Source organism: Carya illinoinensis, chromosome 7, assembly GCF_018687715.1.
Source record: "Carya illinoinensis cultivar Pawnee chromosome 7, C.illinoinensisPawnee_v1, whole genome shotgun sequence".
Lineage (NCBI taxonomy): Eukaryota > Viridiplantae > Streptophyta > Magnoliopsida > Fagales > Juglandaceae > Carya > Carya illinoinensis.
In genome coordinates, this window is record NC_056758.1 from 618,495 (window position 1) to 630,881 (window position 12,387).

The 12,387-nt window shown below is 33.1% G+C and overlaps 2 protein-coding genes across 2 annotated transcripts; one reads left to right on the forward strand and one right to left on the reverse strand.

Moving 5' to 3' along the window:
* The first annotated feature begins 3,614 nt into the window (after positions 1 to 3,614).
* On the forward strand, positions 3,615 to 6,201 carry LOC122315614 (protein STRICTOSIDINE SYNTHASE-LIKE 6-like). Its single transcript, XM_043131630.1, has 4 exons — positions 3,615 to 4,184; positions 4,752 to 5,062; positions 5,203 to 5,335; positions 5,722 to 6,201. Exons 1-4 carry the CDS (start codon positions 3,750 to 3,752, stop codon positions 5,989 to 5,991), a joined length of 1,149 nt encoding a protein of 382 aa, XP_042987564.1. The 5' UTR covers positions 3,615 to 3,749; the 3' UTR covers positions 5,992 to 6,201.
* A 1,863-nt stretch (positions 6,202 to 8,064) lies between these two features.
* Positions 8,065 to 10,167, reverse strand: LOC122315616. Its single transcript, XM_043131632.1, has 2 exons — positions 9,551 to 10,167; positions 8,065 to 8,576 (listed from the first exon to the last, which is right to left on the reverse strand). Exons 1-2 carry the CDS (start codon positions 9,794 to 9,796, stop codon positions 8,517 to 8,519), a joined length of 306 nt encoding a protein of 101 aa, XP_042987566.1. The 5' UTR covers positions 9,797 to 10,167; the 3' UTR covers positions 8,065 to 8,516.
* Positions 10,168 to 12,387: the final 2,220 nt, after the last annotated feature.

Below are 12,387 nucleotides of genomic sequence, written 5' to 3' on the forward strand. Positions count from 1 at the left end.
TGAAGCTGGTGTAATGATTGATATTATGATCTAATGATCATTTGAGGTTGTGAAGGCAAGAGATGAAACCCATGATGATCAAAGACACTTAACAAGTAAAGAGACAAAAGAAGTAGAAAGATGATTAGTGATTGTGGACACTATTAACTAACCAAATTTTGACCAGCAAAGTGACGAAAGTGCATGAGTAGAGAATATCAGGACATCCAACCAAATAAATTTTAAAAAATAATATAGTGAAACTATCAGGGCTTGAAGTTTTGTGGTTGAAGTTTTAGGATTGAACTAAGAGTTTCAATGCTCGGTAGTCTTAGAGAGAGATATCTTTCATTTTCTCTAAAAAACCTTATTTCAGTGAGAGCCGTTGTCAGAGATGAGGGTAGAGTTGTGGCTTTCACCCTTCTCTCCTTTTCTTTTCCATTTTCACACTATGCATACACTTTCAAGGTAATGTTTTTTCCCTCCTCCCTCTAACGGTTTGGTTTTGGTCAGATTTGCTGCTCTCCAGCTGCCATCCACCTACACGCGCTATACCACCTCATCCTACAATTGCTAATCTACTGGGATGGAGCAGAGCCACACTAAAATGTTTGATTCGTTGTCCTTGTTGCCCAGATGACTAACACAAGAGGTGGTGAATTGAGTTATATTTAAAAATTAACAATTATAAATCAAATATACAATATAAAATATAAACAAAATACGAAACAACAATAAATATAAAGAGTATGGGTAAAATAGAAACAAACTCAGTATGTTAACGATATTCGGTCATACTGCCTATTTCCTCTCTTCAAGCTACTTCTTGATGATTCTTAAATTCACTATTCAACCTCATCCAGCTGGAAATAGAAACTTATTACACCTTTGAACAACACCGCTACAAAAGGATCCTTGTAAAATACCCTCTATACTTATAATCACCTTACATGTGGTGATTCAATTATTCCATATGTAGAACACTTTCTACATGCACAAGAGTTATACACATCCTTTTACTAATAAAAGAACTGATAGTGAATAGGTTATCAAAAAACACTCCTTAATGAGTGAAATAAGAACAATACAACGTAAACTATATCTCTCTTAAAATGAACAAGGGTTAAGACTTAATGTTTAAAGAAGAGAGAATGAAAATTTTGAATGAATGTTGTATGCTTTTGGTGTTATAAATTTGAAACTCTAAAAAGATCTATTTATAGGCATAAGAAATTTCATATTCAAATTTGAAAATATTCACATGTCAAAGACAACATCATTCACTTTTCAAAAAATTCAAATAAAAGTGTTTTTTTTCAATTTGTCAAAGACAATATAATTCACTTTTTCAAAAAATTCAAATAAAATTTTCTTTTTTTCAATTTTCAAATGCAACATCATTAACTTTTCAAAGAATTCAAATAAAAGTTTCATTTTTTCCAATTGTCAAAGACAATATCATTCACTTTTCAAAAATTTCAAACTTAATTTTTTTAATTTTCGTACTATTTATTTTTCAAAATTTTCAAATAAAATCATCTACCTTTTGCATAAGTCAAAAAGAGCATCAATTACTTTTGAAAATATTCAAATAAAGAATGCACATGTGAAAGATGATAATCAATCATCTTTAATATTTTTAAAATTCAAACATTTAATCATGTTATGCACATGAGAAAGATGACAATCAATCATATTTCAAAATTTTCAAATTTAATCTTCAAAATATTCATACACATGTTGAAAATATATTTTAATATTTTATGATAAAATATTAATTTTGATCCTTAATCCTAATTTTGAATTTCTCAAGAGATATACAATATTACTCTATAAGTTTTAATGTGAGTTTGTTACCTTTTTGCTCATGCTTGATTTTTTGATGTGCTTGACTCTATTATGTAGACAACTTGAGCTTAAGATTATTTTATTTTTTAAATTCATTTATTATCATCAAAATCCATATGTAGATATATAATTATATGAAACTTGAAACATTGGGTTCAACAGTCCTCACGAGCCGCCGCTCTCCGACACCTCCAAAGGCTACAAGTGCTTTACCAGCAGTTTCGTTTCACCGAGATCTTCCAAATCTGGACCATCCCATCTTCTTTCTACCAATACGTGGTTGCCTCGTGTCATCACAAGAGCTCGAGAACAAAGATGATCATTGCCCACAGATCAGTCTACTCGATGCTATGCTTTTTATTATATATTATTGCTTTTTCTAACCGATGATCTTGAATAAGGGACTATAGATCTCTCTAAAAATCATTTCAAGACAACAAATAACAATGCACTCGCTACTCTCAGCTCTTTCAATTGAGGTTCCACTGCTACTAGCGGTAGTTTCCTTGTTCGAAACTTTTTGCAAACAGTTTATAACCGTCTTTTAAAACGGCATCCTATTAATAGGACATGGATGAAGACTAAGAAATTGATCGTAAAATTTTTTTTTCCTTTTTATCCACCTCTTTACACTATTATTCTGGAGTGTTTATTGGAAAACTCCATTCCCTCCTTATGTATTCTTTTTTTTTTTAATAAAATTTACTGGCTTATTTGATAAAAAAAAAAAAAGGAACCAAGAGTTTATGGTGATGTTGTACGTATGCGGCGCCGTTGTGCACTAGCTAATTATGGCTTGGCGTTGAAAGATACAGAGCTTATTAATTCTATACAAAAATTCTATGTGCAGTCATTTTTACGGATTCTTTTGTGCACTTCAGTGATATAATTAGTTGTGTATTAAAAAAAAATTAATCTAATCAAGCATATCAGTAAAGTGCTCAAAAAATACGCAAAAGTAACTGTATATAGCATTACTCAATTTTATAACTATATATGGTGTCGATACAAGAGACCAGAGCCAAAAATAATTAATTTTGGCTAACTACTTTGAGACCACGTGAGGAGCCATATGATGTTCCCGGCCTAGCTAGCTTCTCCCAAAATCAGGTTAATTAGAACATATAAATAAATATATATATATATATATATATAAATATATATTATTCTAGTGTTTGCAGCGTATAAAAATCATTTTTATTTTACTCACTCAGGTTAGATATAGCATAGTACGTAACATCTCACAATTATAATGTTTGCAAATAAAAACTATCATTATTTATAAATAATCGTTAAAACAAAATACTATATATAAATTAAAATATGTTTATATCAAATAGGAAATATTGTCGTTTGATTTTAAAATAAAGCAGTGATAGACTTAGAACCTATTTACAAGTTTTAATAAAATAATATATTTTTTTTAAATATTTATACACATCAAATTACTAAATAAAAGTCCAATTAAAATTTTAAAAAACATATGATTTTAGGCCATACTTCTTGACAAATGGTTAATCTATATATCCTTGTTAAATTTTGAGAATCCAATGACAATTGGCAATGATTTTAGATCCTTGTCCATCATGTCCAGGCTGATGCATGCTTCCTTGCTAATTATTTATTGGTAGATATATATATATATATATATATATTTTGATAAATAATTATTCGTAGATATGTTTTTTTGAAGATAATGTGGATAGGGTTGCAGATAGTCCTCGTAGAGATAAATACATATATCCTATTATTATATATATATATATTAATATAATAGCTCAGTAACCAATGCCAAAGTCAAAAACCCTATTTCTCACCTCAAATAGCTCCCTCGAACCGATAATAAGGCGCCATATCTCCTCTCTCTCTCCCTCTCTCTCTCTCTGTAACCGAGTGGCCGAACTCACTTCCCAGTCCCAATCATGGCCGATTCGAAGAACCTCCACTCAGCTTCACGAAACAAGGCTTCTAGCGAAAAAAAAGCCACATGGTCTTTCACGGTTTTTATGGCCGTATTGCTTCCCATTTTTGCCGCCATAGTTATTTATCAACTGGACTCGTTCGACCCGGCTCCTCTACCCCCGGACCTGCTGACTCGGTACGTTATTTCCGTGCCGGCAAGTAACAATCGTATGCTCCGAGGATCGGAGCCCTTGGGTGCGGGCCACTTGTTGGGACCGGAAGATGTCCCTTACGATCCCATATCCGGAGTCATCTACACGGGCTGTGCAGATGGGTGGATCAGCCGGGTCACGTTGAACGACTCGACTGTGCAGAAATGGATAAACACCGGCGGCAGACCGTTGGGAATCGCTGTTGTACGTGACGACGAAGTCTGGGTTGCTGATCCCGTAAAGGTAAACAACTAAACACTGACCTGTCGTTTACCGTTAGGTACTGCAGATCAGACTTGTCCAGAGCTATGGGAACTCGCCGGTGGACACCTGCAGCTACGTCACTCCAGTCTTTGACTTGCAAAATCTACATAGATTCCATGCCCGAAAAGAAGGAAAATAGGGTTACAACCCTTTATAAAAAATATACATAACATTAATATTATGTATAATACATGTTTAATAATTTTTAAAAAAAGTTAATTGGCATATAAAAATATCTAAATCATATCACATCAACACAAACAACGAAAAAATAATAATTAAAACGAAGAGTACTGTTATGAATTGTTTCACTTTATTTTTTGAGCAATGATACTGTAAATCGAACTACATTTTGTTTACAATTTATTAATAAAATAATATTTTTTAAAATTCAAATCCATCAAATCAAAATTAAAATTAAAATAAATATTTCAAAAATTATTATTTTATACACATATTGTATAAAAATTGTAAAGTAGTTGTTGTTTTATCATTTCTCTTATTTTTTATATTAATGAGATCTGGCCATGAATATGTAATTTGCAGGGCCTCCTGAAGGTGAAAGCGGCAGATGGGACAGTGGAGCTGTTGACAGATGAGGCTGAGGGACAAAAATTCGGAACGACAGACGCAGTAGATGTAGCAGATAATGGCATGGTTTATTTTACAGATGCTTCGTATAAATATGGATTGCATGAGTTCATTTGGGATTTTTTGGAGGGTAAGCCCCACGGTAGACTTCTGAGTTATGATCCAGCGACCAAGAAAACAAAGGTGCTGGTTCGCAATCTCTACTTTGCTAATGGAGTGGCAGTCTCGCCTGATCAAAATTATGTGATCTTTTGCGAAACCTTAGCGTATGTACTTAATTGCTAATAATTTCCAGTCTTGCATGCAGGCACATATGCTTTAATTTCATGTTAGTATGTACTCCTTAAGTACTTTTTGTTTATTTTGATTCCAATTATATATATTAATGGGTCACTAATATGCGCAGGAGAAGGTGTAGGAAATATCATATACAAGGCAAGGAAAAAGGAAAAGTCACTGAGTTTATTGATCATCTACCAGGCATGCCAGATAATATCCGATATGATGGAGATGGCCGCTACTGGATTGCATTGGCAACGGTACTATATATATCGGTTCTAATTAGTTTCCTTTTAATAATTAATAGCCATGTTTTTTCATGTAGTAGTGTTTGTTTCTTGAGAAACAATATTGATGATCTATATATAGTATCATGTGCATAGAATTCAAAAACTTAGGATCCCTAGCTGCTTCATATAGCTCGAATCTGCATGTGTTAGGATCAGGATCATCATGAAAAACACACACGAAGTTTTTGTAAATACCATGTACCGGGGTATATATCAATTAATCTTTTGGTTTTATTGTGGTTTTTATCGAGAAAATCCTTTTTTTGGGTATGTATGATCGATCTTGCATGAATTTTAGAAATCAGCAAGTAAATGTTTCTCATCATGATCAGTCTATTTTGGGGTAATGCATGCAGGCACCTACACTTTCATGGTATTTAGCATTCAGATACCCTTTCATCCGGAAGTTTATAGCAATCATGGAGAAGTACATAGGGCGACCAAATATGGAGAAGAATGGAGGGGCTCTTGCCGTTGATTTGGAAGGAAAACCAACTGCTCACTACTATGATCCTGGACTGTCACTGGTTTCAAGTGCCATCAAGATCGGACATCATTTGTACTGTGGATCCCTTGTTGCCCCGAACATTATCCGCCTCAATTTGAGACAATATCCTGCCACATAGCTAGCTAGCAACATCACCCCCCAGATCATCTATTCTCTTGATAAACAGGATCTCGTTCTAGCCCTGGATCATCTGTGCTGCGTGTGTACGGCCTGGTGCTCAGGCCGAAGGTTGATATATGTCTAATTAATGACTCAGTGAACCTAATTGATTATGATATCATACACACACACACACACGTATAATGAATGAAAAATAACATTAGTTGAAGTTTTTGAATAGTAAATACAATTATAGATTATTTAAATATTATGGTTTTTTTTTTTTTTTTAGAAAAGAGTCAAAATTATTATTAAAAAATTAATTTCTTTTTAATATAAATCATATATTCATTTTTTTTTTCTTTTTTGCAAAAGAGTCCGCAACTTGCATATTATTCGTAAATGTTAATTAATAATTAGAAGTGATATCAATATGACATGATGTTGGCCCATCCGATTCAGATATTACCATAAATAGCAAGGGGCCAAGTGGAGGTGCAAGCATGTGATCTGTGTCTGTCTTTAATTGCAAGTTGTAGATCAGATTCACGTTGTCCACGAGCAATGTCAAGTATACCACGAGACAAAAGTAATCTTTAATTCGCTTCTGAAAATGGTTGAGCAAAAGAACGTGTATATATATATATATAATATATATATACTAGTAGGAGCAAATTAACGTCCAAGGGACGTTTGCCCAATTGAGGCAAAATATATATGTTAATTATATATATATGTATACATGTAACAACATATATGCTCAAATGATAAAAATAAAGAAAATAAATATGAACTTTATATATATGTCAGCGTCCTATTTAAGTTTATAATTATAACAGTGAGAAATTTATATGAATTTAAAAGTGAAGAAATAAACATAAAGTTTACATACAAGTAAGCTTCCTATTTAAAGATATAATTATAATAGCGAGAAGTTTAACAAAAAGGCATTTAAAGTATTTATAATATAACTTAACTTATAGATTCGGCAAAAAGTACGTTCAGCTTATTTTGGCCTAATTATCCATGTTCATTCATTTTTACATGTAAGTGTATAATTCATTCTTTTTCTAAAACTGCACTTACAATATTTGCTAAATATGGTATTTGTTTCTCAAACTTTAGGGGCTACGTACTTTGGACCAAAAGGATAAATAACCAACAGATATGTTTTAAGAAAAATAAAAAAAATAAATAAAAATATCTACTATATATATAAATGCAAATATTAGAGGAAGTAGTAAATTCAAATTTTTTATAAACATTATTATTAAATTTGCAATAATTATTAATGTATAAATTAAAACAAATAAAATTTTACAACAATGTAAATTTTATTTTTTTATATTTTAAATCCTTAATACAATTATATGTGGAATTCATATACTAAGCAAATAAATAAATGAACTATGTGCTATTAGCTAGGTAAACAAACATATAACAATGTGCGTTTTTCTCATTATAAGCTTAAAAAAAAGGCCCAATTCATCTAGGCTAGGAATGAGCCATCAAGCCCAATAACCCAAGAACCAAAATGCCACATTTTTTGGAACAAACAGGCCCAGCCCACCGCATCCCAATTTCCTTTTTTTAGTGATGCCTAATACCATCCAGATTAATTTCATCAAAGCCATATTCAAAATTTAATGAAAAGTACAAGTTTTCTATAAATCTAAAACCTTCCCATCTATAATCCCTTTTTGGATTCATCAAAATAATAATATAATATTATTTTTTTAATAATAATTTTTTTTCATTTTTTGCAATTAAACTAACTATATGTACATTAATAATTTAATTTGATATTTAAATTATTGATTTCCAACTAATTATCGTTGCTCTACTTCCTTGATCTCAAATACTTGATCTATGAATAAACTACACAAATGCAAGCTTCTATATGACAAAATAAGGACGTATACATCATAATAAATCAATTCTCCTGTATGACAATACAAGTTCTTGGAAGCTAGAATGGAGAAACCAAAATAAATCCATAAATTCAGCCAGTGCTCATCCAACATCTGGAGTTAATAAATGAATAACAAATCCAGAATTTTAAGTTAATAAATTCAGACTCAAGTCATAAATCTAGTGAATAACAAAAACTATTATTCAACCTTAATAAAAACTCCAAAATACAACTTCCATTCAGATTTTCCTTTCCACGAATAGCTCCAAAATACAAGTTTAATAAACAGCCCACAAACACTTCTAGTTATACAAGATACTTCACAAGTTTTCTAACCACAAACTGCACCAAAATACAAGCTACTTGACAAGTTTTTTAACCACAAACTGCACCAAAATACAAGCTACTTGACAAGTTTTTTAACCACAAACTACATCAAAATACAAGCTACTTCACGAGTTTTCTAACCACAAATAGTTCCAGTTATACAAGATACTTTACAGGTTTTCTAACCACCAACAGTATACATTATGCAGTCATAAATAGCAATCTCGTGAAGTACATTTCATCTTCTGAAGTTATTGTAAAATTTTCTAAACCAATTATGCATAGGATTGCTGACATTATTCATTTCAACCTTTGAAACATGATGCTTTTGGCATATGCGGAGCCTCCCTGCCGCATATGCCTCCCTGCATATGGATAGACAACCAAAAAGGATGTTGGAAGCGTGAAATATATATACCATGCATAGTTCACAAGTGTCAAGCTAACAATATATGTTTAAAATGCCAAGCTAAATTGTAATTGCACAACTCTACATATGGAGATTGTTGCTTGGAGTTGAGATAAGGTAAAAATCAAATCTTTTAGATATACGTATGAAAATAATTTGTAATAATCAAATAAAAGATTCTTGATTTGATTTCATCTCTAACAATAAAAGATTCTTGGGTTCTATCACTTACGTGTCTTTTTTTTTGGATATGAAAGTGAGATCTATGTAAGCTCTTCTCGATAAGAAAGCTCATTTGTTCAAAATACACAATGCACTGCTAATTATCAAACCAAGCTAATTATACCATTCAGTATTTTCAGAGACACCCAATTTTCTGGTTTGCCACACAACCGGTAGTGAATGCTTGTGGAGTTATAAAAAAAAAAAAATGGCTCTTTGTTTTAAATCCTAGCAGCGGAAGGAAGTAATTTTTTAGCTATATATGTTTGAGATGCGCCGTTATGGTACACAATATATGTTTTGAGCAAGATAATGCTATCTTTTAATGCAAACACTGAAAACGAAACTGTGTTATGTTAAATCACAGAAGGATGTATAAATGAATCCCTTAGGTTAAATCGGATCACTAAACTTGGTTAAACAAAACCACAAAATTCAACCTAAAGAGACCCCATAGAAAAAGTCGAACATAAGTATAACCAACTGACAACCTTAAAAGTCATTTCCTTGTATCCTTTAAAGTCAATTTACATCAATCCCACATAGCAAGAAAAAAAAATTTTTTGAACTCCAAATAAAATGTAACAGCACCCAAAAACTTCTTTCAACACACTTAAAAAAAAATATATCTTTTAACATTGAAAACCCTTCACTCACGACCCAGGAAAAAATGAAAATAAGAAAGAGTATTGGAAAGGTACTCTGTACCTCAAACTTGGCCTCTTCTTTCACAGCGTCCCAAATAGGGTCGGCAAGCGGGTCATCCGAATTGAAAACCGACACAAAAGAGTCCGTGTCAGGCATTGAAATCCCCAATGCATAAACCGGAAAAAACTTCTCTAACCGGTGCTGGGCAATCTTGGAATCAATAAATCTCTTCCTTTCCTGCTCATCCTGGTCCTCTAAGAGAGAGCCGCTCTGAGAGCATTTTGGGAAGAGAAACCCAGCTCTCATCGCTCAGGCAAGCCATGGAAAGCAGAGCTACACGTCTTCTAAGGCCCCACAAGCATACAAAGAATTGGAAAGCAAGCAGTGGCAATGAAACAATAAGCGAAAGCCGATAAAATAAAGGGAGAGAGAGAGAGGTCCTCAAAATGGTGGCTGCTGTCGAACGGCTGCGTTTCTTATATTCTCAACTTTCGAGAATTGAAAAGACACTAGGCGAATATGAGAGATTCCGAATGTGATTGTGATGACGATGATAAGCATTATGGAAGGCTCACGGAGTCGCGTGTAGTTTACTTCCTGCTACTCTTTTCTTTTTCTTCCTTCTTGGCCCTAGGGAGGTGGTGGAGCTTCCCTTTTCTCCACCTCCCTTTTCTTTCTTTTTGTTTGTTTGTTTGTTTATCAAATTAGTGCTCAATGGTTATAACCAAGAGCATGCTCATTCGTCTAATCAAAGTCAATTTTAAAATTTAGTTAAAAGTAGATACTTTTATATAAAAATAAAACCTTTGAAGATATAATTTTACATTAAATTTACCAAAATAATATTATATTATTTTTTAATAATAATATTTTTATTTTTTCATATTTTGCAACTACTCTAATTATATTTTTTTTCCTTTTTCTTATTTTTATTTTACTTAAATTATTATTTCTCAACTATTATTTATCTTCAACTTAAATTATTGAAATAAAATATTCTTTTAGCTGTGAATGGTATCATGCCAAAGATGGAAATGAGTTTATATATACTGTAACGCAAATGTCAAACTAGCAGATCATAACTACTCCAATGCATAGCAAATTTAAGCTAAATCTTAGTTAGTTATATATATTTTCCCAGCCCAATACCAATCTCTAAGAAAATGAGTTGTAGCATGGGAGGATCGTTTCAGCTGCGAGGACATAGAAACGAGTTAAAGAGATTTTACACATTAGACAACTTGTGAAGCATTATATAATTAGTACTTTAAACACTAAAATAAAGTTATTTGTGACGAGTTATATGCGAAGAGAATGGACTCATTTTGATATAAAATAGTAATTTTTCGTAGCAAATAATTGACCATTAATAAACCTTTTTTATTGTAGTGTTTTTTGAGTGAGTTAATATTAGGTACTAGATTGAGATCATGTAGGATATATATCAATTATCAAGTGTAATGTGAAGTGGCCAATGACTATTGGACAAGAAGAGTAGAACAAGTACTAATTAGAATGCATCATTCGATCGAGTTCCATCAATCCAATATGGTAATTTTTACCTTGGAATCATTAATTTTATTCATTATATAAGATTAACCAAAAAATAAGTAAAGTTTATTAACGATAATTTAATAGGCCGTTAGGTACTCCATTTCAAACAATGATACAATATGTTAATAATTTAGCTATCTATTGAAGCTAACCTAAGGTGGGTGGGACTTTGGTTGGATACCAAGTTAATTAATTGATTAGAATCCATAACGCATTGAATTAAAATATGTACAAATTCCCCAACAATTGTGTAGCGTTTGCCAACTCATCGATTTCGAGCATAGTAAATGCAACCAAAGGACTGACCATATACCGAGCAGGGTAGGGCCTCATACACTTGGAGGTATGGCACACATCGGCACCGTGGGCACCATTCGACCATTGTAGTATGCCTATGGTGTTGCTCCGTTGAAGGGCATTAGCCAAGCCACTACGCACCATACTTTGGTGCTGCGACGACTAGTGAAATGCAACATTGGTGTTGCGTTACTAGCTCATGTAGGATCAGAAAACACCGTGGTGTTGCCAAAGCTGAAGCAACGATGCCAAGTGCTTTGTCTCCAAGGTGAGGCGAGGTGCAGTGAGGGTGCACGAGGTGAGGTGAGCACTACAAGGGCACCACGCACAATACTGCCTTCCATACGGTGGCATTGAACATTGCCAATCACCATGACGAGGTGGATTTCTACCATGGAAGGGCTAGAAGCAGCACACTTCCACAAGGGGTAGGCTTGGCTGAAAGAAACAGCGCACATCTACGACACCAGGTGCTGATGTCGCAGAACAAGAGGGGGCAGAACATAGTGCTATCATAAATATGATTGTTGGGGAGGTCATGTCGATCTAACTTTGAATTAAGACCACATTAATGTGATGGTTGAAGCTGGTGTAATGATTGATATTATGATCTAATGATCATTTGAGGTCGTGAAGGCAAGAGATGAAACCCATGATGATCAAAGACACTTAACAAGTAAAAAGACAAAAGAAGTAGAAAGATGATAGTGATTGTGGACACTATTAACTAACCAAATTTTGACCAGCAAAGTGACGAAAGTGCATGAGTAGAGAATATCAGGACATCCAACCAAATAAATTTTAAAAAATAATATAGTGAAACTATCAGGGCTTGAAGTTTTGTTGTTGAAGTTTTAGGATCGAACTAAGAGTTTTAGTGCTCGGTAGTCTTAGAGAGAGATAGCCTTCATTTTATCTAAAAAACCTCATTTCAGTGAGAGCCGTTGTCAGAGATGAGGGTAGAGTTGTGGCTTTCACCCTTCTCTCATTCTCTTTTCCATTTCCACACTATGCATACACTTTCAAGGTAATGTTTTTTCCCTCCT